The sequence below is a fragment of the Anser anser genome, assembly GCF_964211835.1.
Source record: "Anser anser genome assembly, chromosome: 6".
Lineage (NCBI taxonomy): Eukaryota > Metazoa > Chordata > Aves > Anseriformes > Anatidae > Anser > Anser anser.
Window position 1 is genome coordinate 37,167,442 of NC_139726.1, and position 26,069 is coordinate 37,193,510.

Genomic DNA, 26,069 nt, shown 5'->3' on the forward strand with positions numbered 1-26,069 from the left:
ATAAGAGCATCATCGTCAATGGTGGTATCGTCATCAACGATCGTATCGTCGCCAACAGCAATATCGTCATCGACAGTATCATCATCAACAATCATAGCAGCAGCAGCAATATCGCCATCAACGTTAATATCATCATCATCAACAACGGTAATAATAATAGCAGTCTGGTGCTGGACAGCTCGCTTGGTGGAAGGAGCACCAGGAGCTGCTTGGCGGGCAGGAGCACTGACCCCATTATTTAGAATAATGCACAGCTGCTCCCAGGGCTGGTCCAAAGTTGGTCGCTTGGGGGAAAGGCTCTGAACTTGAGCAGGCTTTGGTTGCTCATCCCTGTGCTGATGTTCCCAAGCCCAGGACGTTTCTTTTTATCTGCTGTGCCTGGCGTTTGCTTGGCAGCAGGACTGCCTGTTGCAGCACAGATAGTTTTGGTCATCGTTTCTAACACTTGGGTGTATGCAAGTCCTCCATGACTTTCCTGTAGACTAAGAGCATGGATTATTTGGAGTCCGAACAGCCCTTTTCTCTATGTAGGAAACAAAATATTTTAATAACGCTGCCTTAAAAATGGATGTGAATCAATGGCTTAATGCAGATGAGTTAGTTGATTCAATCACCAAATGGTCAAACCCCCGAAGGTCCTGCAGCGCTGCTGTTGTTACCTCATTCTGTTATTTTTGTCACTTTTTTCAGGCTGCAACTTGTATTTTGCAAGTTGTGGGAGCTTGAAAAAAATGTTATTTCGTGAGTAAATTCACTTAGGAAAAAACCCACTGAGTCTGCCAGAGTTGTCAACAAGGAAAGTATGCCAAGACTGTAAAATATGCGGGCTGGGAGGGGAGTGGACATATTTTAAAGGGAACAGCCCCAGCAAAACCCTTGTGTTCCCGCCTGCCCTCCTGAGGAGCACTACCTGCTATGTTGTTCCTGACCCGCTGGCATTTTCCCAGGCTCCCACCAGGTTGCTGCCTTTTTCTCGTGTTGGCCAGGCTGTTCTGAGCCTTCTCTGGAGGTCCTGAAGGTTTTTGAGGTTCTTCCAGCTCCTGGCCCGCTGTGCATCCTAGAGAAAACCTACGGCATGGTGGTCAGCACGAAACACAAGAAGTATTTTCCCTGTTTATCCCCCGCCCTGGTAAAGCAAATCCAGAGACGACATCACTGCGTTAGCAGCAAGGCCCCTCAGCACCCACCGTGGGCCACTCCTTGGGGTCCCCGTGACTTAGGAGGGTCTCCCTGGGGTCCCCACCCCAGGGACATGCTGCGGGGGAGCGGTGGCACGAGGCCGGCAGTGAGCCAGCCCCGGGATGGTGCCGCTTCCAGCCAGCGCCGAATTCCAGCTGTGGGGTCTGACACCAGCTGTCAGGTCTGATTACGCGGCACATTTGTAACAAAGCTGTCAGGTTGGCTGGGCTGCCTGGTCTTTGAGGAATCGGAGTGTTTTGATCCAGTTTTTATTATTTTTTTTAAGCTTTATCGATTAGTTCAGAAGAGCAGTGGAGGAGGTTTTTTGCCAAGTTGCACTGCATGTTTTGCTGGTGAGAAACTTCGTAGAGGAAAACACTTTACATTTATTTAGAAAGAAGCAGCATTAAAGAGATTAAATTTATCAGGGTCATCTCCTGTAAGTCAAGAGTTCTTTTCATGTAAAGTCAATGTGCGTGAATTATACGGGCAGAAATTTGAGGTTAACTCACTCATCAGTCACATGATGCTGGGGATAATAAATGTTTTATGCCGGAGCATTACTGATAATTTATTAGGCATGGAATAATAGGTAAAACAATATGACAGGAGTGGAAGGAGAGGGGAGCTAATAGGGGAAGAAGAACGGCAGGGACTGTAGACATCATCCTCAGCTTATCGAATTTCACGTCAAAGCTCCCACCGGCTTTAAAGGGATTGCATGAGGCCATCTACCCGTGGAGAGCTGGGAGGCAAAGAGCTGATTAAATCGCTTCTGGCCTGGCCCCTCTCCTAGTGCTAAACTCAGGCCATGCTCCTGCCCCAGTGGCCACAGGAGGGGCTTATGTGTCACCTCTGGTCTGGGGCTGGTCCGGCTGCCAGGCGGGGACACTGCAGTGACCCAGTGGGAGGGATGTCCCCCTCCTCACGGGTAAGTCACACTCGGTTCTGCTTCATTTCAGGTTGTCTCGGAAGAGGAGGCATTAAGCAAGGTACAGAAAAATGAGATTAAGTTGGTCCCTCAAACCATAATGCTGCCTTTTAAAAATATTTAAAAAAATGAAATCCTATGTATGTTATGAGCAGGTTCACCGGTAGCATCCATTTTGCCTTGTGCTATAAAATCGTTATAGAAGAAAGGTAATTACAGAGGCACAGTGATGGATTTACATTGCATTTGTCACTAAGCGCCCAGTTTGGACCAGTACAGCGAACCCAACCCTGGGGATCACTAACTGGCTGGCTGTGGCCCTGCTGAAGCCTCATTTGATCGACTGATCATTCATTATTTCAGGCAGACAGGGCTATTGCTTCGTCTCTCCTGTCCAAATTGGGGGCTGTTGCAGGCTGGAGTCTTAGGAGAACAAATATATGGGAGTGGGAAATTTGGAGAGTCACTGCTGGGAGAGATTTTAATATTTGGGGGAAGAGAAAAAGATGAGGATGCCTGGCAGGAAATGTATCATCATAAAAGAACATGAAACTGCAATTTTGCTCTCTTGTGCAAATGGCATCCAGCGGAACTTAATATGCAACGAAGAAATCCACTTCCACTTTATCGGCCAGACTAAATCATGTTATGCACAGGAGACTTCCTTTTGCCATGTGCCAAATAGTAATAATTTTGTGCAGACTTGTAGACAAGTAAAAAAATAAGCCACATAAAAATACCATATGTGCCAAGCATTTTCTGTGTATTTCCTCAGACGTTTGAGGAGCTCAATAATAAACTACAATTTTTCTTCGAAAAGCAAATTAAGTTTATGTGACAGGGGAAAAGAATAGCTTCCTTAGCTTAAGATATGGGAGAATATTTCAGGCACTCGGTTGGGCTTTTCAGCAGCTTGAGCAAAAGCGAGGTCAGGACACCAGCGGACACAAATTGAACAGCATATGGGCAGTCAGGCCGGGCTTGGCAATTTGTTGTTTTCATCTAGAGAATATGTGGGGCACCGAGCAGGATAGGCAAGTCCATTAGTATCAGAATAATGATTTAAAAAAAAAAAAAGGGAGGTGATATTAAAAGGACGTGGAAAATGGCAGCATCTGCAGCATGGCCCGTGGGTACCTGCTGGGAACTAGCTTTGCTTTTGGGGCGAGGACCCAGCTCGGTCCTGTAAGCATCCTGATGGATGTGGTGTTCCTCCTGATGGAGGAGGTGTTCAGTGGCAGGCAGATAGCCCTTCTGCTTCCTCTTCCCTCCTCCACTAGAAGAGAGTAAAAATTAGAAAGCTTTTAGAGTTTGCACTGGATGCACATGGATACTTTTTACACCAGGACCCTTTTTATTACAATGCATTTTCAGTGATTTCTTTTCTCATGGAACTTCTCAGGGAACGCTGGGCAAAACAACCTTCCCGGCGAGGACGAGGACAGCCCGCCCCCCCGCAGCCTGTTCCCGTGCTGTTACAGGGGGCTTTGCTTGAGGCGATGCCTCTTCCCCACGGAGGGGAGCTTTCTAAGGGTAAATCGGGGTTACGATCAGTGTTTTGCTAAAAAGGAAGCCGCCTTTCTCTGGCACATTCCTCGGGACTGCCATTATTGGTAAAAAGCTGGCAGAAGAGCTTTTCCTCACTTGTAATCTGGTTGTTTGGAAGACGAAGATAATGAAATCACATTTAATGGAAGCAAATAGTGCATTAATTATGTGAGAAGCAGGTGAATTTAGGCGATCTGTTTTCTGCAGATAATTGGGTGACTCGAGCAACCTTCTGCAGACGTACCGCCGTGTGCATCCCTCGACTCTTTTATTTGGGATGAGCCGTAGCGGAGCTGGAGCCCGGCGAGTGCCTTTCCCTCAGTGCCGAGGCTCCTGTCGTGTCGTGTCCTGCTGCTTCACGGTCTTCAGGTGACATCGCAGGAGATAACAGTGCAATGCAAAGCGAAGCGTCACAAACACGACGTGGCATGTCCAAAACAATACTTGCTCTTAGTAGATCAGTTACCCTTTAAAAGCGAGCGTTTAGGTTTGTCCTCAGATAATTCGATGGCTCCCATCTCTGGAAGGAATGATATCAGCCTGAGTTACTCCTTCTGATGAGCGGCGATGATGGGACAGGAGGGCATGGAAAGGATGAGAGAGCATCACGCTGGGGGTGCACATCCCTTGGCTCAGTCTCACGCCCCTGGTCAAGGCAAAGATCACAACAGCGATGTAAGAGAGAGGCGAACAGCAACCACCACGGGCCGGCTGGCCTCAGTTCTCAGTGGTAATTATTTTCAGTGGCTGAAAACACTTATTAATTTAGTTATATAAAAAGCTGCATATTTTTCAGAGCTCCTGTTGAGGTTAGAAGAAAAAAAAGGTTAAATCAGGTACCGAGCATCCGTGACGCATAGTATTAATATCCTATTTATTATCACACAGCTATTAAGTGTTTTTATTCAGAAAGATTGAATAAGCAGAAAGTCCTCTACATAGGACACGGCTAAAATGTCAAGCTGCAAATTAGTTTGTTTACTCAGCGAGTACCGAGGCTTTCCGAAGCGCTCCTTTATGTGCTGTCATCCCCTGGGTTGCGGGCAGGAAACTTGTATTCAAAGCAAAGCCACGAGCTGGGTGAACTGGTTTTTTAGCCTGGGCACAGATCACTAGGAGTTATTTACAAGCGTTGGCTGCAGCGCTGAGCCCTTAACCATTGCTCTGTGTTTCAGATGTCCATGTGCTGGTGCCCCGGTGCTGCCTCCCTCCCCCAGTTCAGCTCTGCCCGTGCTTCCTGCTGTCACCCCAGACCTGCTGGAGATGGTCTGTCTTCTGCGAGAGAGGAGGGCGAAGCCCCCTGCCACTAACAGCTCTTTGCCAGCTCTTGCGTTGGTTGGGGTTTGTTGAATGTGTTTGAAAAAAATCTGGGGAGAAGTTTAGGTTCTCTAGGAACTGATGGTGGGACAGCCATCTCCTGCACTGGCCTCTTGCTGGGCGTCAAATCAGGATGTCCTTCCTGAACAGATCAGCCCTGACTGCTGCTCATGCTGCCAACACGAAAATCAATTAATCCCTGCCACATGGGCTGCTCCAAGCAGGAAAGCAGCACATGGCAAACTGGTCCGGCCCTGCAAACCCTTCTGTGTCTGTCACAGAGGGCCTATCAAAGGGGAATGACCTTGTTGCTGCTATGTGATGAGACAGATGTGAAGCGATGACCCAGATGTGTAAGGCAGCCTGTTGCTGGTCCTCCAAACCCACCAGCTGCTGTGCCATTGCTTTTCAGCTGCCTCTCGCACTGCTTCATGCCTGCACCGTGCTGCTTGAGTAACTCCACAAAACCCCTCTCTGAAGTGGGACATAAATCAATGGCACGTGTAGCTAGCCCTGCCTGGACCACGGCGGGTCCCCAGATCCCACAGCATCGATGTCTGGCTGCCACGGAGCCTTATCTCCTCTGCCTCACCTTGCTTACAGGGTGAGGAGGGTTGGCTCTGGGGACTCAGGGCACAGGACGGGTACGTGGGCATGTCCCCCATCCTGTAGTTTTCCTCAGCTTGGGATTTTTTTGGTAGTGCAGACCTACAATTAAAGGGAAGTCCTCTCTACAAAAAAAAACAAACCGAGCCATTTTCCCCTCCAAATCTTCTGACGGCATTACAGATTGCTGAAAGAAAGGTCTTCATCTGGGGAAGGTTTTTTCTCCCAGCTTGCTCTCTTCACAGTTTCACTTCCCAACCTCTTCAGTGCTTGCCAGGAGCAGGACCCACAAATCTAATACCTAAAAGGAGCTGGCAAGGCCACGGCAGGAGAAAGTTGTGATTGAAGAAACGGAGCCTCAGGATTATATTTAGTAAAATGTTTTCTAAAAACAATAGTAAATCGAAAACAAACAAAAACCTGCTTCCTGACTGCTAAACACGTTTGTCCAGCCTGAGAGCTTTGCTAATAGTGCTGCAATGTTTCCTAGCGCTCAGCATCACAGCAACTACTTTGCAGTGTATTGCTTCACAGCGTTACGGAGGGTTTGTTTGCTCGCTTGTTTCTGCATGATCTCCAGGCATCAGGGGATACCCCGGTGGGGTAAGGCAAGTGAGATGCTGCAGGGGTGTGCTAGATGCTGTTTAGCTTTTAACTCTCATGGACAGACAGCAAAAAAGAGCTGGCTGTTGCAGATTTCCTAAATGTGACTCCAAGAAATAATATGAATGGAAATACTCACTTCTTTAGCTGACTGGTGATGAAAAATATCATTTAAGAGATTCAGAAAAATACCTTCTGCTCTCAGACAACGCCCAGCTGACTGAGAAGCTTACAGGGAAAAATGCAAGCTGAATTTTGCATTAAAACGTCTTTCTTTTCCATCCTCTTTCTCTCTCTCACTCTCATTTTCTTACATGCTGATAAACCTTTCTCTCCCCAAGCTTATCATCACATCGGTCCGCTATTTTGTGTAGGGCAGTAGCACATAATTCGAGGTAACATAGCCTGAAGGGGCAGCGTGCTTTAAAGATGCTTATTTATTTATTTATTCCCCACAGATTCAGCATTATTGGGTCAGGCAGCAGGTAGCTAGCTGCCTTCTGTAGCTTTAATGAGTTTCAAGAGGACCAGGTCAACAGGACCAGCATCATCTCTGTGTCATTTGCCATATCTGCATCGTGCATCCATGAGAGCTCTCCATCCTGAGATGTAAAAGTGTGGGTGTTAATAAAAATGAAGCAGTTAAAAATAAAGCCTCTGGCCAAGCTGCTCTCAAGATATTTGCCATAGGGATGATGCACGAGGCTTGCAGCGAGTCGGCGGGTGATTTGAGGAGCTCAGATCCAGGCTAAAAAGAAAATAATCAGATGTTCTCCACCGCATACTTTGAGCGAATACTTCCACATCTCCAGTTACTAAATGCGGTAATATTTGGACAATTAGAGTCATACAGAGGAGGACATGAAATGTCAGGTTGTAGGAGGTTAAAGTCTTTTAACTTTTTTAACTTTTAACTTCCCGAATCATTTTCCTCTGGCATAAAAAATTTGATTGCCTCCAGAATAGCCTTGTTTAGACTGCATTTGTTGATCTTTATCTTGCGAGCTTACATCCTGCAATGAAACCTCAGTGCTTGCTGCTTCCTGGGCTGGTGGGCTTGTCCATCGCCCTGCCCAGCGTGCTGCAGGGTCGTGGCCCCGTCTCCATCCCTCTTCCTGAGCCTGGTCCCGTCCGCTGCTGTTCCTTCTGAAGGACAGCCAAGTTGTCTCATGTATCACAAGCCCTGTCTCGCGGAAATTGCTCTCGACTGCATGGTTTCCTTTGCCGCACAACTTCTAATTAGGAAAAGGTTAATTCCTCACTGTGGTTTGCTCTCAAATATTATTCAGGCTCTGGTTACCGTTCCCTATCACCCTCCTTCCTCTGTCTCTCATGTAAAAATAGCTTTTAAAGATAAGTCGGATTCAGATTTCTGTATTTTTGCCTGTTGCCTTGTATGTCTCTATCTAAAAGCATATTACTTGCGTCACTTTATGTGAAAGCCATGTAATTATTATTACTATTTTTTTTTTAGTTTTGAAAGGATTTTTCTTTTAAAGGGAAAATGGCACATCTCTGCATTCTTTGTCTTAAGAGATGTGGGGATTGTGAAACTTGGCGGGAGGAGAGGTTTGACAGCCGGCAGTGACAAATAGCAAGAAGGGCTAGCTGATGTCCCTTGACATATTCATTCTAGTTAGTGGACAACAGTGGTCATCTACACAGGCTTTTCAGAGCTGAGCTTTTTTATTTTTGGATTTAGGTTTTGTTTTCTCATCAGAAGTATTAATTGAGTTCAGCATGACTTTGCCAGCTGGCCAGGTAGTTGTCATCAATGGTTATTCAGTCCGTAAGGCTGCCAAATTCTCCTGGTGCTTTTTAGTTTGGTTGCACACACCAACGTTTGTGAAGACATGCTTCCAAATGACTTTCCAGCGTTTGCTGGCAGAGGACAAGGTGGAGGTGTACAAAAGAGAAAACCACCTCACAGTGGGTGAGGACAAGACCCCTGGCCTTGCTGTTACTGCTCACAGCAGCAGTGGTGGTTCACTGCGGCATCTCTCTCCCCCAGGTCTCCAGGCTGCCCTTCCAGGGACCCAGCAGTGTCAGTGGAAGAAGGCCTGAGGGTGACTCTCAAAAACTAGCACTAGGAAGCACAGCCAGCATCGAATGGAGGTGCTGCAGGTCTGCAGGGCAGCTGAGAAACAGATCTGCGGTGCCGCCTAACACCAAAGAAACCAATGTAAGCCATACCGTGAAAAGATGTAGAGGCAAAAGCTACTGGAGAACATCAGGGCTGCTGCTCTCTGGTCCTCCTGCAGAAGAAGTGTTGCGTCCTCAAACCTTCCGAGTGACTTCTGAGAGCTGACGTGGGGAGGCCATGAGTGTGATAATGAAGGTAAGAGGGTGGTGACAGGTATTTTTAGCAGTGGTTGGGATGATATTTGGTGGCATTAAGGCACTGGGTCTGATGGCACCTCAGAGGCCTCCTGGGCCCCTTTGGTGCACTGTGTCCAGCCCCAGGCTTGGGCCTCAGGTACAGGCAGCTCCTTGGTCCTGGCTGGCTTCACGCTGCTCTCTCCAGGAAGCACAGCACTGACAGGGTGAAGGTATGCAAGAGGAGCACTGTTGCGTGTCCTGACTCTCTGCTGTCATCTGAAGTCAGAGACCAGAGGCTGGGCGGCTGGACCTTTGGTACGCCCTGGTGTGGCTGGTCCTAGGTGCTTGTAGCTGCTGGCATAGCAGCTGTGCTGGTCTCGGGAGGTGACCTGCATCCAGATCAGGCCATTCCGTTCCCCATGGGAGAAACAAAATCAGTGATTTGTCACCTGTCATTTAAAAGCAAAGTTCCACTTGGTAGGGCACAAGCAGTTAAAAAACAATATTGCTGGACCAACAAAGCTATGTACGTTCACCTCTCCTCCCCTGAGGGTCCCAGAGGAACCCTCGCCAGGCTCTCCTGCAGCGTTAGGGGAAGGACAGGCGACGAGCCCTGCGCCAGCCCTCATTGCAGGCCACGGGCTCCTCAGAGGGGGATGGTCTCTGGGCCTCGGCAGCCCTGCTGCTTGCTGAGCCCTCGGCTGACGGCATCGGTGCCGCTGGGTGCGGGAGGACGTGCGGGAGGAGGGCTGCGCCTCGGTGGGGGCTCTGCTGCCTGGACAGACCCATGCTGGGTCAGAGCCCGCGTCCATCCGCCTCCCGGGGCTGCCGGCCGGGCTCCTCCACACAGAGCAGCTCCGCAGCCAGGGCCATCGGCGACTGCTGCTGCTACCGAGCTTGTTGCTGCGTCGCTAATGAGCGAGTGGCTGCGAGTTCATTTCCCTCCCCTGCACTGGTTTTCCAGACCCCTTCTGGAGAAACCACACCAAATTCTGACGAAAGCAACATTGCAGTGTGCTAGATAAAATTGCAGCTTTTTTTTTTTTTTTTAATTTCCTTTTAGCTGGCGCAGAGTCTCTGAAGGCATCAAAATCAATACTTTTTGCATACACTGTGCTGCAGCATTTGAAACTATTTGCTCTTATTAGGTAACATTTCCCTAAAAGACATCACTATTCCTGGTTGAATATCATCCTATGCAGCTGGGGAGAATGAGGATTTCGAGGAGGAGAAGGCTTGATGCAGCCAAATACCGACAAACAAACACAAACCAACCCAACCGCCGTTTGTGCTGCTTTTGACATGTTTTCCACTGACATCTGAGAGGTTTTCTGTGAAAAGAGCAACAGCCAGAGATCGCCTTCCTGCACTGAAAACATCAGTGAGCAAAACGTTTCCATCTTTAGAAAGGAATATGTATGTTTGGAAGGAGCATATATATGTGTGTATGTATAGAGAGATATATATATATACATGTATATATTTTTCTGCATTTTTTCGCAGTGAGAGATGCATACATACCATTTGTGTCCCATCCCCATGCCAAGCCCACCCTGCTTGCCACTCTTTCCACTGTTTGAATCCCCACTGCCATGGGCGACTGCTGTGAAACGCTATTCCTCTGCAGGCAGGAGCCCCTCAGATTAATAGTATGTCTGAAGTCTGGAGAGAAAGAAAGAAGAAAAAAATCATTTAAAACATCCCATTAAAATGCCACTCCACATATGAAAGAACCCATTAAAACTTTTATGGAGCTTTTTAGATTTGTTTCCCTGTTCTGCGTTTCATGCTGAAGTCGGGCACGCCTCCCTTGCCATTCCCTGGTGTGACAGACATTTCTGCCTGTGCCAACAGGGATGATTGGCTTTCGAGGCTGTCCTTGCATGTTCTTGCTTTTCATGGCCATGGTTTTACAAACTAAACTATCAGATACCCTGTGGGTGAGAGATGTAAAAGCTCCCAAGGCTTGTTGCAGGACCTGGGTCCTCCTCTCCTGGCCAAGGTTGGGCACGTTCCTGTGAGCTGCTGTTGCTACTCGTGTTCCCCCCAGCCTGCTGGCCTCTGTTTATACAAATATAAACATTTAGCATTTGTTCTGGTAACTGTTGTAACTGAGAAGCACCAGAAGAGCATCGCTCTGTGTCTGCCCTTGTTTCACAGCCCAGCACGTGGCTGCGGCTGGGGGCACGGAGCGGGGACGTGTCCCCATTGAGCTGCTGCAGTTGCAGCTTTAACCCTGGGCCGCTCCTAAACAAAAGCTGCTGGTCATGGCACATCGTGCATTTGGGATGCCAAATAGTTCAGTTGCTGCTTGGAGAAGTTGTGTGTTTATGAATTTAAGACCAGCTGCTGGGGCTTCCCTGCTGCAGACCGACCCACCTGGCTCTACAAGCCTGGCGCTGGCTGCAGGAAGGCAAGCAGCCTTCGCCCTGCAGCCACACCATGTCTCCAGAAACCTTTTCATCGTGTTCCTCGTTGCTCCGGAGGATAATTGCTTCAAAGAGCAGCCCCGGTGCCTGGTATTTCAGTTTGTCTTATTACCTTGGTGCTTGCCAAGCCAGCCGTTCTTGCCAAAAACGGAGTGACGGCTGCTGGCAGGACTGCCTGTCTTGCCTGCTCACCCTTCCCGCTAATTTTTCCTTGAATGCAAACCTGCCCTTCATTTTTTGGTGAATTAGTTGTGCCCACACAACAGTTTCAAAGGGCAGGATTTAGCCCATGGTTTCCTCTCTGCAGGCCATCAAAGGGTGTTGCTGGAATACGCACTTGCCGCGGGGAGCAGCCGGCTGGCACCAGGCAGGAGCATTGCATGGAGCCGCATCCTGGCGGCAGTGTGGACGGACAGACACAGGCATGCCTGCAGAAACGCAAAGCTGTTTGCTGCAGGACGGTCTTGTAGCAAGGATGGAGGTAGGAGGTGGCAAGTTTGGGCTGGGGGAGTTTTCCCTGGGCTTCGGGAAGTACAAAACAGCCTCGGGACACCCGTTGGACGGTCTGGATATAATCGCCTCTTCCCCTTCTAGCTTTGGGTTTATTGCAACATCCTCGGTATAAATTTTTTAGAAGTGTTCAGTGCAAAATGGCGAGGCGGTAGCAGTTCCGGCACAGCTGTGCTCATGGTGATGTGCGTCGGGGTTGCCATCGTGGTCACAGCAGGGCACCATGCTTTCTATCGCCGTTTCAAATTACCTGAACAGCCAGGGGTTATTGTTACATCTTTAAGATCCCTAAAATTGGACATTCCTCCAAAAAAAAAAAAAATTAACAAAATCTGATGCTGTTAACCAGGGGCTGGGCAGCAGTTGCAGGGCTGGACGAGGTGGGGTGGAGAAGCACATCCTGAATTTGACATTTTTGTGTAGGACAAACCCACCGCCAGTGATGCCATGGCTGTTGCTAAGCAGCAGGTGATGGTCGCTATAGCCGAAATTCGGCTCTTAAAGGTACATTTGCGAAGAGCAATCTTTTGTGTGCGTGAAATTAATTTGCAGGTGTATGGGTTTCTATTAGGTAACGGTGATAAAGTTTTGAAGTGCTTCGGTGCGGCACTAAAACAGGATACAGTGTGTCGTGAAGCTACTGCGCAGCAGAAAAGCATTAAGCCCTCCCCTTTAATTAATTGGAATTTAAAGCTGGGCTACCTTCCTCACCAAAATAAATTAACAGTAAATCAGGTTGCAGAATAAATTAACAAATTAAGCCAGGCTGGTTGCAAAGTTTAAAAGACAGAGCGTCTGCGAGCTGCTTGCGTTGCAAATGCAAAGCGTTGAGCCGGCCGGGAAGGCTCTGGCATAAAGATGTCACGGCTCGGCTGCAGGCTGGGGCAGGCTTCTGGGGTCCCCTGGGGCTCGGGGGCAGCTCAGCCGCTGCGGGGAGGCTCGCCTGCCGGCAGCGGGGAGAGGGGAGTCGTGGCGAGGTGCTCAGCTGTATTACTTTCAGGTGGTTGCTACATCTTTTCTAATTAAAATAAAATCATCTTAGGACTCCTGAAATGAATATTTGGTATAATAGATTCAGAAAGTGATGAAAATGTTTTCATTAAATAGTGAGAGAGGGAGAGAGACCCTGCAAGGCATAGCATTTTATCTCAAGTCTCTAATAACATTAATAAACTCTTTAATCTTTGTCACGTTTATGACTTAATGGCAGTCCTTAAAGACATGACAGACAAGCAAGCGCTGCCAGGTTCCTTTAACCTCTACACATTCATATTCTTCCCGGGGTTTTCATTAAGTGGAAAAATCCCTCAGCGGCAGGCTCGGTGCTCCGTGTAAAGCCGTGCGTGGCGGAGGAGGAGGCCGAGCCCTGGCCGGGGCCAGGCGGTGGCATCGCCATCCTCCGGGGCCGGGAGAGAGCGATGATGGAGCCTTCCTCTGCCTGCCAGGGGCTGTGCCAGCCCTGGAGCCACCGCACTGACCCTGCTCCCTTCTCCCCACATCCTGCTCCATCGGCGTCCCAGGGGGCTGCTGCTTTTCGTGGAAGGAGGGCATCCGGGATGCAGCACCCAGGAGAAGGGAGAGGCCCGGCCAGTTGCGTGGTCAGGGTAGGACGTGCCGTCGGTTGCTGACAAACACATGCCTGCGCTTCCAGACAAAATCATCTGCTGCGAAGAGCCGCGATGAGGCTGCGTGGTCAGTGCTGCAGTTGTGGCTGCCAGCTCTAGAGCTGCCGAGCACAAACTTCGCTCTGCCCCTGCACGCCGCTGTCCCGTGGGCCGAAAGAAGCAGGTGTCCTGGGGAAAAACAGTGTGTGCTGGGGTAATGAGAGGGCTGCACGGCAGGATTGCCGCAGCTAGGAGCTGAACCCAGCCTTTCTGCTTTCCTTTTTTATTATTATTTTTGCAGACTACCAGCAACCTGGCACTTTGTAATCTTTGAGTCTTTGACTATAAAACCTAATTAATGCTCTTTTAATGTAAGGTTGTTTTTTTTCTTTTCCTTTTTTTTTTTTTTTAATCGTTAGTATCTTTTTAAATGTTATGTGGAAGTGCAGCCTTATTTCCCTCTGTTGACAAGGGTTTGGCCCCAAAATAGTCACTGCCACCGCTGCCATCTGAGCAGTCATGGTTGGAAGCAGATGGAGGCTTCACCCAGGGGGGCACCAGCTGCACGGCTCCACGTGGTGAGCCCAGAAAGAGGTTGTCAGCAGCAGCTTGGCCCCTTCAGACCATCCCTCCCTGCCTCTCTTTGTCCCTTCCCCAGCTCAGGGGTCCTGGTGGGGCCAGGGGCAGGATGGGGCAGGGATGCTCCCGTCGCAGGATGCACCCAAGGGTGGCTTGAGAGAGTCTTAAAAAAAAGTCTGGGGGGGTCTGTTTAATAATAAAAAGCGATGGGTGACTTAGAGATGGGGCAGTCAAGGTGAGCTTTTCAGGTAATAAAATTCAGAACAAAACCGCTTTGGGGACTCCTGAGCCCACCCAGCTCAGCACCTAGTGTGGAAAGCTGGGAAGCCTGCCCCTACCCAAAGTGACCCGGGGGCAGGGGGACCTGCCGTGTCCCAGGGCGAGGCACCAGCCCGCTGCAGGAGGCATCGCACCTGGGTTTGGTTCAGCGTCATCTGCTGTGAGCACAAATACCAGCTCGGTGGCTCGGCTGTTGTCAGTGAGGAGCTGAACCATCTTTGGTTGTTTTGCAGTCAAACGCCAGTAAAAAAAATGAGGAATCACCATTAACCCCCTCCTTGATTTGCATAGTTTTGATGCCATCAAAAAAAACAGACAACAGTAATGTAGCATAAGGAGAATTTTTAAATAGAAGCATTACATTTTAAAACCCTAATAAAGATAAAAGCAAAATAAGCACTGGAGTTTGAGTTTAGAGAATGGGGAAAGAAAGATTATTCTGTGCTGGTAAAGTAATGAAGGTACTGGCTGGTAACAATGTTTAATAGCACATTAATGCTGAATTACTTTGGAATTTCTGCAGAAGTCGAGATGACATCCACATAAACACCAAATGAATTCCAAATGATTGGTATTATCATAAAGAGCACCAAATGAATTAATAATGATGGAACACTTAAACTAAAATGTTATCTTCCCTAATCTTGTGTCTCTCTTATGCACTGCTCAATTCATTTTTACCCAACTATGACCCTTTCTTGCATTTGTCTTTTCATTTAAAAAAAATATGTACTTTTTTCATGAATGTTTCTCGCCTGTGCTGTGTGAAGCAGGTCTTGGACCAGTCTGTCTTCCTGACGGTTTTGTGTTGGCATCACAAAATTCAAGAGCTGGATGGCAAGACATCTGGACGAGAGACACGTCGCTGGGAAAACGACTATGACTGATTATAGCCATCATAATAACAGTTCCTGCTTGATGGATCCACATGTGCGCAGACCTCGGGGCACCCTTAACAATGCTTAATAAAGCAAATGAGTCCCTCTGCAGCCGACACCAAAGGTCTCCCCCTCCCGTGGAGAAGCCCAAGAGGTAAGGAAGCCTCACCTTGCCGTGCAAGCAACCCAACCGAAAAGGATGACAGGTGAACCTGAAGTGAGGGCTCATTTTGGGTGCTGGGTGGTGCTGGCCTGTGGGTGGAGGAGCCAAGCCCCAGTGTGGGCTCACCCCCGGGCAGACTGGGCTGGTGGGATGGGGACACCAGTGGAGGTGACAGCACCATCGCCTTCCCGCGCCGCCCCTGTCCCATCCTGGTGATGTGCCAGTGGTGCATCATTTTTCCACGGTGTGGAAAAAAAAAAAAAAGAGAAGGGAGAAACTGAGCCAGCTTTGGGCTGCCAAGGCACGGGGCTGGGTTTTGCTGGGGAGGTGGTGAGGCCAGGGGTGGCAGCATGTGCTGCAGGGGAATGGGCTTTTCTTCATGTACAATATCCACCAAAATACATAGCGATATGTGTTTTACACTTATATGTACATATGTGTGTGCATGCTTAGCTGGCAGTTTTCCTTCGCTGCAGAAATGTTTGCCGTGCCATTGCTGGCGGGCCCTGGCCCATCACGCACGATTTGCTTCTGTGACAGCAGCAACATATAATTACATTACAAATTAACTTGCAAATGCTGGTGGAGACAAACTCAACGGTATTAAAAAAAAATAAAAAAGAAAATGGGTTTCATCTTCCCACGTGCCTTGTAGCTGGTCCCTCCAGCCATTCTGCATCTGTCAGAATCAGTGCCCTGGGAGCACTAATCATTTTTATTAACCATTAAACAAGAAGCTTCTTTTTATTTGAAAATGTAAAACATGCAGGAAGCGCTATCTATAGCCTCTAATCCAGGTCACATTAACCGGCTCTTCCTCACCTACACCGCTGAAAGCGCCTCGCTGTAAAGCCTGCCTCTGTGCCGCATCCAGGCGGCCGCACGCAGAAGCGGGCTTTTACCCTGAGTAATTACACCCGCGTGTGGGTGCCCTGGTGCAGAGCAGGTCCTCCCACAGCTTCCTGCCCTGTGGCCTTGCGAGGTGCTGCCAGGCTTCGTGCCTGTTCCTCGCCTTAACACCTTGTGCTGGGGAGTGGTGAGGAAGCCGGGGCCGGGCTCCGATGCCCATCAAAACTGCTCGCTGCTCCCTGACAAAGCCATCAATAAGCATCAGAGAACAGAGTGCTCACCTGGCTTTTCTTTTTTTTTTTCCCTTTCTTTTTTTTTTTTTTTTATTATTATTATGCAGCCTTGGCTGCTTCTGTGTGAGACTGCGGAATATTTTACTGCTTTGTGGCTCTCATTCAATACGGTTAAAAAAAAACATGAAAACTTGTTCTATTTATTTTTTTTTTAAATGCACCTTTGTTTTCAGCAGCCCTCCTGCTGGGACAAAACTGTTAATTAAACTGGAGCTGAACTAAGCTAAACCCACCTAATATAAAAAGCATTACGGCAGACCGAAGAGGTGGCACCGAGAGACGTGGCTGCCTCTGACACGTCTGTCTGTCTGTCTCTGCAGTGCCCCAGCCTCCTGGCTGCCCCCCATGTGGTGGCTGTCTGCGTGCAGGGCGAAAAAAAGGAGCATTTTTGGGTTCCCGTGCCAGAGAGACCTGAATTTAATGGGCTCAGTTGGCCGGGTTGTGGCTCATCCACACCATAACGCTGGATATTATCAATAATAAATAGGCTCTAGAGACCTCGTTGTGGTGGCTCAGAGTATTTCCATCCACCTCTAAGTCCAGCTGAAGTCACTGGAGGGGGGAAAACAAACTAAAAAAAAAACCAACACTACAGCAAACCGTGGGCCTTCCCGGCCCCACTTCACCTACAGATGCCAGTGCCTGTAAGCGCCGTGCAGCCAGGCGCAAACCCATGAATAAAAGAAAGGTGTGTGGACTTTGATGGGCGGTAATGAGCCTGGCTTCGACGTGAGGTGGTAACTTCCAGGCTGACGAGGAACGCCGCGGCACAGCGGCAGGCGTAATAAGGGGTGAAAGCAAGGATGCGGAGCGAGATGTGTCTGATGTTGGATGAGAGGAGAGATAGCCTTTAATCATTTTGTTTTCAAAGAAGCTTTAGCGAGCGCTTTGAAGAGGAAACTTTGCGAGAGCGGCTGCTGGAAAAGCGGAGGCAGCGCCAGGCGGCGCCCAGCGGCACCCGCCCCCTCGCTTAGCCTGGCTGCGGCCCTCGGCCCTGGCTGCGGCCCTGACCTCCGCGGGCTGCGGCCTGCTCGGCCGTGAGGGAAAGGGGCTTTTAACGTGGGCCTGATCTCGTGCTGCCTCATCTCTGCCGCAGCAAGAAAACACAGCCCAAATTATTATTATCTGGTACTTATGATCTAATTATTATATTTTTAAATGTTATTATTTGAGGTAATCACCGTTTCTCCTGGTGCAGAAGGCAAGCTAAAGGGGACAGTGGCTACAACAGGCTTCCCAGTCTCCCTTCAATATGACTGTACTGATGACATTGTTAGTGCTGGATGGGAAGGAGTGATAGCGAGCATCTGGAAGGAAGAGCATTATGATGGCGGGGTGTTTGGGGAGGGAGAAGGCATGGCTTGCATGTCCCGCTCCGCAGTTGGGCTGCATGGTGTATGCGTGGTACTGATACATGCTGCTGTTATTGTCAGCCTGCATGCCCACACTAGCATGTTGAGGCCTCCGTTTTGGCGGCACAAGGAGGTCTCTGATGCTCGGTGGGAGCCGTCCCCTGGGCATTACAAACAACATCACTTTCCTCTTTCTGCCCTTAAGTCTGCAGCAGGTACTTAAAACCAGTCTGGTTTTCGGAGGTGTGAAGGATTTGTGGCAGGCTCTGCAGCTGGGGATGCAGCCAATAACACCTCTAAAACGCGGGCTGTTCAGGGATTAAATGTGGCACTACACAGTAAATGCAGGGCCAATAACTTCAGCAAGGCTAGAGACGGTGTGTGGGACTCCTATTTCCACTTCTAGCTATTTTCAGATGGGCTAAGAATTGCTTTTTTTTTTAAAAAAAAAAATGTAATTTTATTGCTCTAGCTACATGGCTATGTGTATGTGTTAACATTTGATTTTGCATTTCATGTAAGTGACTGAAATAAACAATCCAGAGCTGATAGTCCCAGTGGGGCAGGGGGACGGGACATTTGGATGCCGCTCAAAAATGTGAGTTTGTGACAAGGCTGGCCTCCAACACCTCGCTCAGAAAAGCACAAAGCACGCGGGGAGGCTGAAGCCCAGTGCTCCCGCCAGCCCAATCCTCAACCCAACGCTGCGGCGCTCCCTGCCATCACTGCGGCGCCTTCAGCTGGTGGAGGAAGCTGCAGAGGCGCAGCGTGGTGCTGCTGAGATGCCTCCTGCCCGCTGCCTGCCCAGGCACCGCACTCCCACGCCCATCAATCAGCATAGACCAGGTGCTGGGAAGCATCTCTTGCCAATCGCCTTTTATTACCTTCAAAAATTCAAGAAACCCACAACAAGACAAAAACTGAGACCATGTGAACATCATGCAATGGATTCACTTTAAAGCAGGCTGGGGTGGGATGGTGGGGAACCAAAAGCCATGTTAGAGCAGAAATACTGCTTCACCCATGTCTGAAGGCCAGATATCGGGTGGGCTGTCACCAGTAGGGCTGGTGGCGACTGTTGTGAGTGACCAGGCTAATGCTGAAGGCAGGAGATGGAAACACACACATGATCCATCACCTCGGGTAACCCCAGATCTGATTGAGCCCCAGATGCAATTTCTTACATGGAGGTGACGGTGAAAAATACTCCTAATGTTTGTCATGAGTAGTTTGAGCCCAGGCAAATTCTCTTTGAGAAGGAGAAGCACAGTGAGTAATGCTACAAGTTGTTTTGTTTTTTAGTTCAATTATGTTACTTAGTGTGACCAGTACTCCAGCAGTCAATCAGTGGAGTGGATGTGCTCCAGCATGAGTGAAGAGCCCACTCTCTGCCCTTCAGTGTCACTCTGTCATCTTCAAAATTCATAGCACAAACTCGAGTAATATTAGCTTCCCAAAAGACAGTGTTTTGGAGAGTTTCAGCTACCATGGAAATAACTTTGCATCTTGTCCATCATGTGGATGTGACAAAACACATGCCCTTATTTTCCTGAGATATAGCCAACATTTGAGTTCGTTACATTTAATGGAGTAGGGTCACCCATAAAGTTATTCGTAAGGTATTTTCTGAGTGGTTTTTCACCTTCTCTTTGAAAAAATAAATTATATCAGCATGTTCATGAGGTACAAATGGTGCTGGCATTTCAGCTGTTATTATGTTGTTAACTTTTTTAACCTAATAATTTTCAATCAACAGCAGGAAGCAATTTTCACTCACTCCAGTGACCAGAGTTGGAGATGCTGCAATGCATTCTCGCAGGGTTCACCTTGACGGACACCTGATTCCCTCCCAGACTGAGACATTACCCCCGGCACTCCCATAAGCAGTTACCAAGAATTTCCATTTCCCCTTCAGTTAGGACTTAATTTAGAAGGCAAGGATTTTTCTAAGCTATGGGAGAGTAAAGATAGATGGTATGGGAGAAGGTAGCTGATGAAATGTAGTTGAGTCCGGATCTGAAATATTTTATCCCTCCTCAATGTAGGTTAAATTATTCTTCACCTTTCCCACATCCATAATTGTCGCTGATCTTGGACCAACTCAAAACCCTACTACTGAGCTCAGTAGACTCAAAATTGCCACTAGAACTGGAAAAAGAAAGAAAAGAAGATTTGTTAGTGTCCATGTACAATATCCCAAGACTATACACAGCTATGAGATACAGCAAATTTAAGAAAGCCAATTTTTTTCTCATCACTGAGTATTTATTATATATAACAAATACATGAAAAAGAAAAAACTATATTGTGTGATATAAATAGTTTATTTACATTACAGAAAAACATCAAGACAATGTATACTATTTCAAATATATCCATACATAATCAAATATAGCTGTAGTACATGTTCTCATTGGTGTAGATTACCACAAATGCAAGGCAACATGTGTAGATCTTGTCTTAATCTTTTGTCTATAATACTGTATTTTGTAGTCCAAGCTCTCTGCAGTTAGTTTGGCCATTGTGGAAACATGCGCTCTTTAAATTAACCTTGTCGATGCTCTCGTCGTGTTGTCTGAACTGTAGTGCCCTGTGTTTTGCTTCTGTCTGTGGATTCTGTTGCTCCTGGGACATTTCCTGGAAAAGAGAGTTGTAAGAGCACGCAGTTCGCAACAAGGCATCTGCTGCATAGACGCCGCCCGCGGGCAGCAGTGGACGTGAGTGCTAAAGAGGGACCTTCTGGCACTCCTCGGGTTTCCTCCTCGAGGCGATGGGAAGGGCTGGCTGATGTCGAGGGGACTGTGCCTCACCCCGTATTGTCAGGGGACAAAAACACCAAGCCATAAACAAAAGCATGGTAGGGGAAACTTTTTAAGATTCCTGCTCCTTACTGCAGCCCCTACTGTGCTGTGGTGCTCAGCTGTAGTTGGGCAATTATTTAAAATACTGAGATTATTTTCAGCAAGGTGCTGTTGGACAATTTAGGAGGGTCTCACGCTCACCTGCCCGGCACCACAGGCCCAGAAAGTATTTACAAAGCAGATGCAGCAGTAGATGTTCCTGCTGACTGTCCTGAAGAGCTAAGCATCTACAGCCGCTATCAGGTTCCAGGGAAATGCTCCATGCTTGGGACAAGAGTGGGCAGCACCTTTCCCTGTGGGTGTCCACACCTTTCCCTGTGGATGCTACACTCCTTACAGCAGCTGCACTGGAAAGACAAAGCCTTATTTTCTTTTGACTGGCTGCAAAAGCAAAGCTCTTTTGCATTGGGACCAAACCTCATGGTGCTCCTTGGCAAGGGCATGTTTCAACCTTGCACCCAAAGCAGCACTGGCTATGGGGAACGTTTCCTTCCACAGAGAGGCACCCTTAGACAGAAAGTGTGGGGATGTCCAGCCCTTGGTGACAGTCACAGGTTACAAGCAATGGAAAGCCAAAGGGTTGTAGCTGAAACTGCCGGGCTAGCAGAACTGCAGCAGGGTGACACCAACACCTTCTGAAGATCTTCGCACTCCTTGTATTTGTGGGATCAGCAGGAAAATGGTGAGCTACAGAAAACCAGCCAGCAATAGGATCAGTCCCTCACGGGGGTGACCTAGCTGGCATTTTGCAGAGAGCAAGGAACAAGCTCCTCCTGAGGCAGCCACGCTCCTCTTGTCTCCAGCTGATGCTCAGTAGGAGTTACACCCACCTGGAGCACCCCAGAGCATGCTGACACGGAGGAGAATCCCTCTGCACTGAGCTGACTTGTTTTTCTGTGCCATGAAGCTGCCTTCAGCGGCACTTTGTGAAGCCCTATAGGTCATGCTGGGGGGGGGGGGGGGGGCACCCCTTCTCAGTGCCATGCAAGCTCATGGCACTTGCCTTCAGCTCCCTGTCAAGTCACTCTCTAGCAGCAAAACGCAGTGAAAATTTCAGTGACCCTTTCCAATCAAAAAGGCTAGGGCTTTTTTTTTCCCTGTTGAATGGAAATGATGCTATAGTTTCATGACTCCAACTGAAAGGCTAAATAAGAGCAAGAGCATGAGGACTTACGAAGCATTTCACATTGCTGAAACACAATTATATAAGTGTCTAACGAAATATGGGTCAGATTGTCCTGACTTGTCGCACTTTTAAGCCAACAGGACCACCCCCTCATGAGAAACTGTATAGCTGTGTGCTAATTTTGCCTCTTTCCTTGCTTGGAAGCAGGAAAGCAGTCTGCTATCATTACTACGGGAAAAATCGGCTGGCATTCCCACCGCACTCAGAGGTTATGGCAGAGCTTTCATTATGAAAGTAATGCAGACTTGGGCTAGTTTGTGATTTCACGACAAACTCATTGTTCACTGCCTGCTCCCCAAAAGGCCGCCAACCTTCCCCGAGCAAGTCGGGGAGCCATCGTTAGCAGACGCTGGGCTGATTCATTCAGCCCCACACCTGGTGTGTGCTGACAGCCTCCCAGCCCCGACATCCCCAGGTGGCCTCTCCTGCCCCTCCTGCCAGCGGTGGCGCAGCAGGACCTGGCAGGGTGACCAAGGATTCCTCCCACGTCCCCCATGACAAGGATCTGAACCAGGTCTGTCCCAGCCAAGCAAAGCAGAGTTGGGGAAAAAAAGCCTTTGGTGGCAGTTTCAGCCGGGAAGCCACAGCTGATGTGGCCAGTGGGAAAACTGGAGTGGTTTTGTAAGAAACACGGAGGGAGTGGGTGGCTGAGGGATGGCCAGGGCAGTCAGCAGTCCCGGGGGATGTGGCCGTGTGCTCCTGGAGAACAGAGGGTATGGACTGCTCCAGCTGGACACAAGGAGACATGCACCTTGCAGGTGCTTCCCCAAAATCTGACAGTACCTACACGGTCACTCAGTCCGAGGTTGAGAGAAATCGATTCAACCATAGAGATTACTCCAATTAAGGCTATGAGAAAGCATCTCTTAACCCAAAATACCCGTGTTTTCATTGCATAATACACTATGGCACCGATCGATGGAAGCAAAGATGTACTCTGGAAAGGCACCAGGGCCAGGTTCTGACACGACGACTGCTTAAATGCAATGCTATTGGACTTACAAGTATGTTGTGTCTGGGTTTCTTAAGAGGGGTGTTGGCATTTAACCAGCCTTTCAGATGTAATAATCACTTACTAAAAACAGAGTGACAGCTTTTCCTCAGCCGTAACTTTTACCGGAAGACCTCTGTGGCGCTTGGCGGTGGAGATGCGCTCCCTTCCGACCACGGCAGTCACAGCGGTGTGAACGAGGCACCAGAGCACGGGCTGCCTGCCCACCCTCCACTGGGGCTTGCTCGCAAGCGTGAGTTACTCACAGTGCGATTCATAGCAGGTGAAACGCATTACGCATTCATTTTTAATTAAGTTATTTCTTCACATAAATAAGCTGCAGTGACTAAACATTAGGGAAGCACTAAAAAATGCAAAGCCATAAAGAAAACTGCTGAAAATCATTATGACACCAGGCCGTACCTACGTTATTTACCATCCTCCTCCGTTTCCATTGCTGCCTGCCCTTTGCCTTATCTCTACACTCAAAGTCCTCTGGCGCAGGGCCCGTGCTCCATCACTTTCCCCCGTACCTCTTGCTCAGTGGTCCCCTAATCCTCCACCCCAGCGCCTTCCCCAGTGCCTTCCTTCTGCTGGCACTAGTGATGAGTAGCCAGGGGGCCAAGCTCATCAAGGAGCAGAGCCCTTGAAGCCCAAATCAGGGCCTTCCAGCACTGGTAGCCACCACCCGTATATGCACCATTTTACAGGTAAGATTTTAGGAGCAGTAACAACAGCTAGAATATTTACAGTGGTATTCTCATGCAGCTCAAGTGCAGGGTTGGGACACAGTGCACCAAGCTCTTTTGATAAATTAATTAGGTGAAGCTGCACTGAAAAGAGCAGCGAAGGATGTGGCTGTACTGGCCTCTGACTGCGTGCAGTTTCACTGCTTTCTCCCAGGAAGCTGTGAGGGGGGTTTTAGCATTTTCAAGAGTTCAGGGCAGGGAGTTCAAACCAGTGCAGTCAGGTTCTCTGAAGCAGATGACTTCAAAAACTCAATTACTTATGCATATGCTGCCACAACACTCTCCTGTCACATGGATTTCTCTTAAGCCACTTAAGAGTACACTTTTGCAAATGTATCTCAAATCATTATGCCGGGATGGAGAATGCTCTGCAGTAATTACACGCATTACAGAGAAAAGTCAAAAGATCGTAAATTAACTTGGTTACAAAGTCTGTGGGAAAAGGTAATATCTATGTACGAAAACAGGGTGATAGGTAATTTGCATTGCAGTGCCAGATCACTCAGCGCATACTGTCTTCACTCTTCAGTATAAGGTACTTTGATTTACTGCATGAAGGTGCCAAAACCACAGTCGCTCAAAAAAATGATACTAAGCATTTTTTCCATTATCAGTTACTACACCACCTTCTTCCTACACAACCTTTTTGGTTGTTTGAATTACTTCTGCGAATACCACCACAATATTATCCATTGCCTCTTCCAGCATCTAGCATTGAGTTGATGGCCTCAGCTTAGCCAAAAAAACAGCTTGGTTTCATCAGATGGTTTTGTTTTATGCATTTAGGCCAGAGAAGGATTTACGATTTTTTTTTTTTGTCTTTTCCAGGAGGAAATGCTACGTTTGTCTTCCAACCAGGTAGTGCAACAGAGGGACTGAAATATATTAGAAATTTTGTTTTCTACAGAGGTGTTATACCTAGCTTTTACTTTCTTGTGTTTTTTATAGAAATTTATTTCTAAAAGAGTGCTGTATTGGTGCTGCCAGCTGAGTGAATTTAACCTTGTGATTTCTGAGAGAAGCCTGAAGATGCCTGAAGTTCAGAACTCACCCCCAACCCTCCCAGAGACAATCATATAGTTCAGAGGGGAAGCACACGTGGAGGGACTGTGTTTATCCCTCCCTTCTGAGCCACCTTGGGGCTGTTGTTTCCATTCAAATAAGCCCTTCCTCCTCATTAAAAAATAATTTAACACATGGCTTGGTGTGCCACCGTCTAGTTTAGACCTTAAACATGTGCAGTACCTTTGAACATGTATACGAGCCTAATGAAATCATTTAATCAATGGGATTGCAAACAGGCTTAGAAGTTTGCATGCTTTGCCTGATTAGGACTAAGGGAATGGGCCCTTAAGGAAACCAGATGGAGATACGATTAGTTTTATTAAGTGTTGATCCAGCTGCCGTATTTATATCCCCCTTATTTATATGAACAATATTTGTCCAAGCATCTGAATACAAAATAGGAACCTTCATTTGCTGTAGGAACCATCGCCACCTAAGTTTGATTAAAAAGCAAGTAAAAATGCTGTTGTAACAATAAAGGAGCACTGGCTGGTGGGACCAGGCGATATCACCTGTTTGCTGGTGAATTAAATGGTATTTGTTATCACAAGTGTCACTGCAGAAATCTGTATAATCAGTGCATAAAGCAGGAAAAAATGTCCTTTTTTTTTTTCTATTGCAAAGTATCAGAGATACTGACCTTGTAATACAGAGGACTACAACACAGATGATAGCAATCTGGATAGTTCCAATCACAGCTGCTATTAAGACATACTGAAATCGTACCGGACCTGGAACCACATATAAAACGCTGTAGTCCTTTTTTTCACAGTGTTGTCCAGTATAGCCGGCATCACATCTGAAATGAAAAATACTTCTTCCAGTTACACCTGCCAATTTTGAACAACTCTGAAACAAAGTGTATCTAAAACATAAATAAATAACCAGTGGCTTAAGCACGAGCTTATGCATTTTCTTTTTGCAGGATGGGTCCCCAGCAAGAGCACTGGTGCCTTCTTGGACGTCTCATAGGGAAGGCTCCAAGTCCTGTGTCACTGAGGTCTGTGAGTGCAAACCACAGAGGTTGTGCTGGGAGGTGCCCAAAGGACCACAACTCATCTAGCACCGGTGGAAGCACTCGCACGTCAGAAAAAGAATCCATTTAGTACCTTGCACAACATATTTTAGATTTCTCCCTTTCTTTGGGGAGGTGGGGGAGGGCTGAAAGCCATCTAGTTGTGGCTCCTTATGCAGATTACCCCTAAGGAGGTGATAAGCAATCATCCAAGCTCCATATGAAATGTGATTAGATGTTCCTGCAAGTGGATACATCATTTACATTTTGTCTGGTTGCTATAAAAAACCCCGTGTTGATGCTGCAACCATCCACCCCAGTGCCGCCCGCTGCGCTGCTCACCGGTTCCCGTCCTGCAGCCCTGCAGCTCCCCTCTGTGTTTCTGGGGAACGGGCAGCGGCTTTCCCCTTTAGCTCTGTTTCCACTAAAAAGCCCATGCAGGAAGAAGCAAAAGTTGGTCAACAGCAGCAGCAACCACGGTGCTTTCACCACTCCTCCTCATGCTGCCCTAACGTCCTCCAAAGCCACCTCCCACCCAGGGGGACCTCCTTAACCCCATCTTGCTGCCCCGCCACACTGGGGACAGAGCCCTGGTGGCACCCCTCTCCTTCAGACCGAGGGTGGCTGCCTGTGCACTTTGTGCTGTTTCAAAAATATTTAAACACACCTGGAGGTTACCGAGTGTTTTTACAATCAATTAACACTGTGCATAACTCAATACTGCCTTGCCACATAAAGCGGGGACTTTGTTGAATAATTAAAT

The 26,069-nt window shown here is 48.1% G+C and overlaps 2 protein-coding genes across 3 annotated transcripts in view; one reads left to right on the forward strand and one right to left on the reverse strand.

The window, feature by feature from the left end:
- The window catches only part of LOC310902053 (uncharacterized protein), an 85,187-nt gene that overhangs the window by 45,560 nt on the left and 13,558 nt on the right, over positions 1–26,069 (forward strand). The window contains exons 1-4 of one of the 2 annotated variants that reach the window (XR_014586425.1): positions 15–147; positions 8,196–8,522; positions 9,567–9,884; positions 11,240–14,663. Coding sequence is in view for 1 of the 2 variants with exons in the window: in XM_083842949.1 (XP_083699075.1) it covers positions 4,834–4,999; positions 8,196–8,492 (463 nt within the window). In the remaining variant the exon portion in view is untranslated. Of the gene's footprint in view, positions 1–14; positions 148–4,833; positions 5,000–8,195; positions 8,523–9,566; positions 9,885–11,239; positions 14,664–26,069 lie in introns of those variants that run through there. The other variant, XM_083842949.1, reaches the window with a different exon arrangement.
- TMEFF2 (transmembrane protein with EGF like and two follistatin like domains 2) overlaps positions 18,287–26,069 on the reverse strand; it is a 120,803-nt gene continuing 113,020 nt past the window's right edge. Inside the window, exons 9-11 of the mRNA XM_083842925.1 lie at positions 24,932–25,090; positions 19,990–20,076; positions 18,287–19,587 (exon numbers count right to left, since the gene is read on the reverse strand). Coding sequence (XP_083699051.1) covers positions 19,491–19,587; positions 19,990–20,076; positions 24,932–25,090 — 343 coding nt within the window. The 3' untranslated portion in view covers positions 18,287–19,490. The remainder of the gene's footprint in view (positions 19,588–19,989; positions 20,077–24,931; positions 25,091–26,069) is intronic.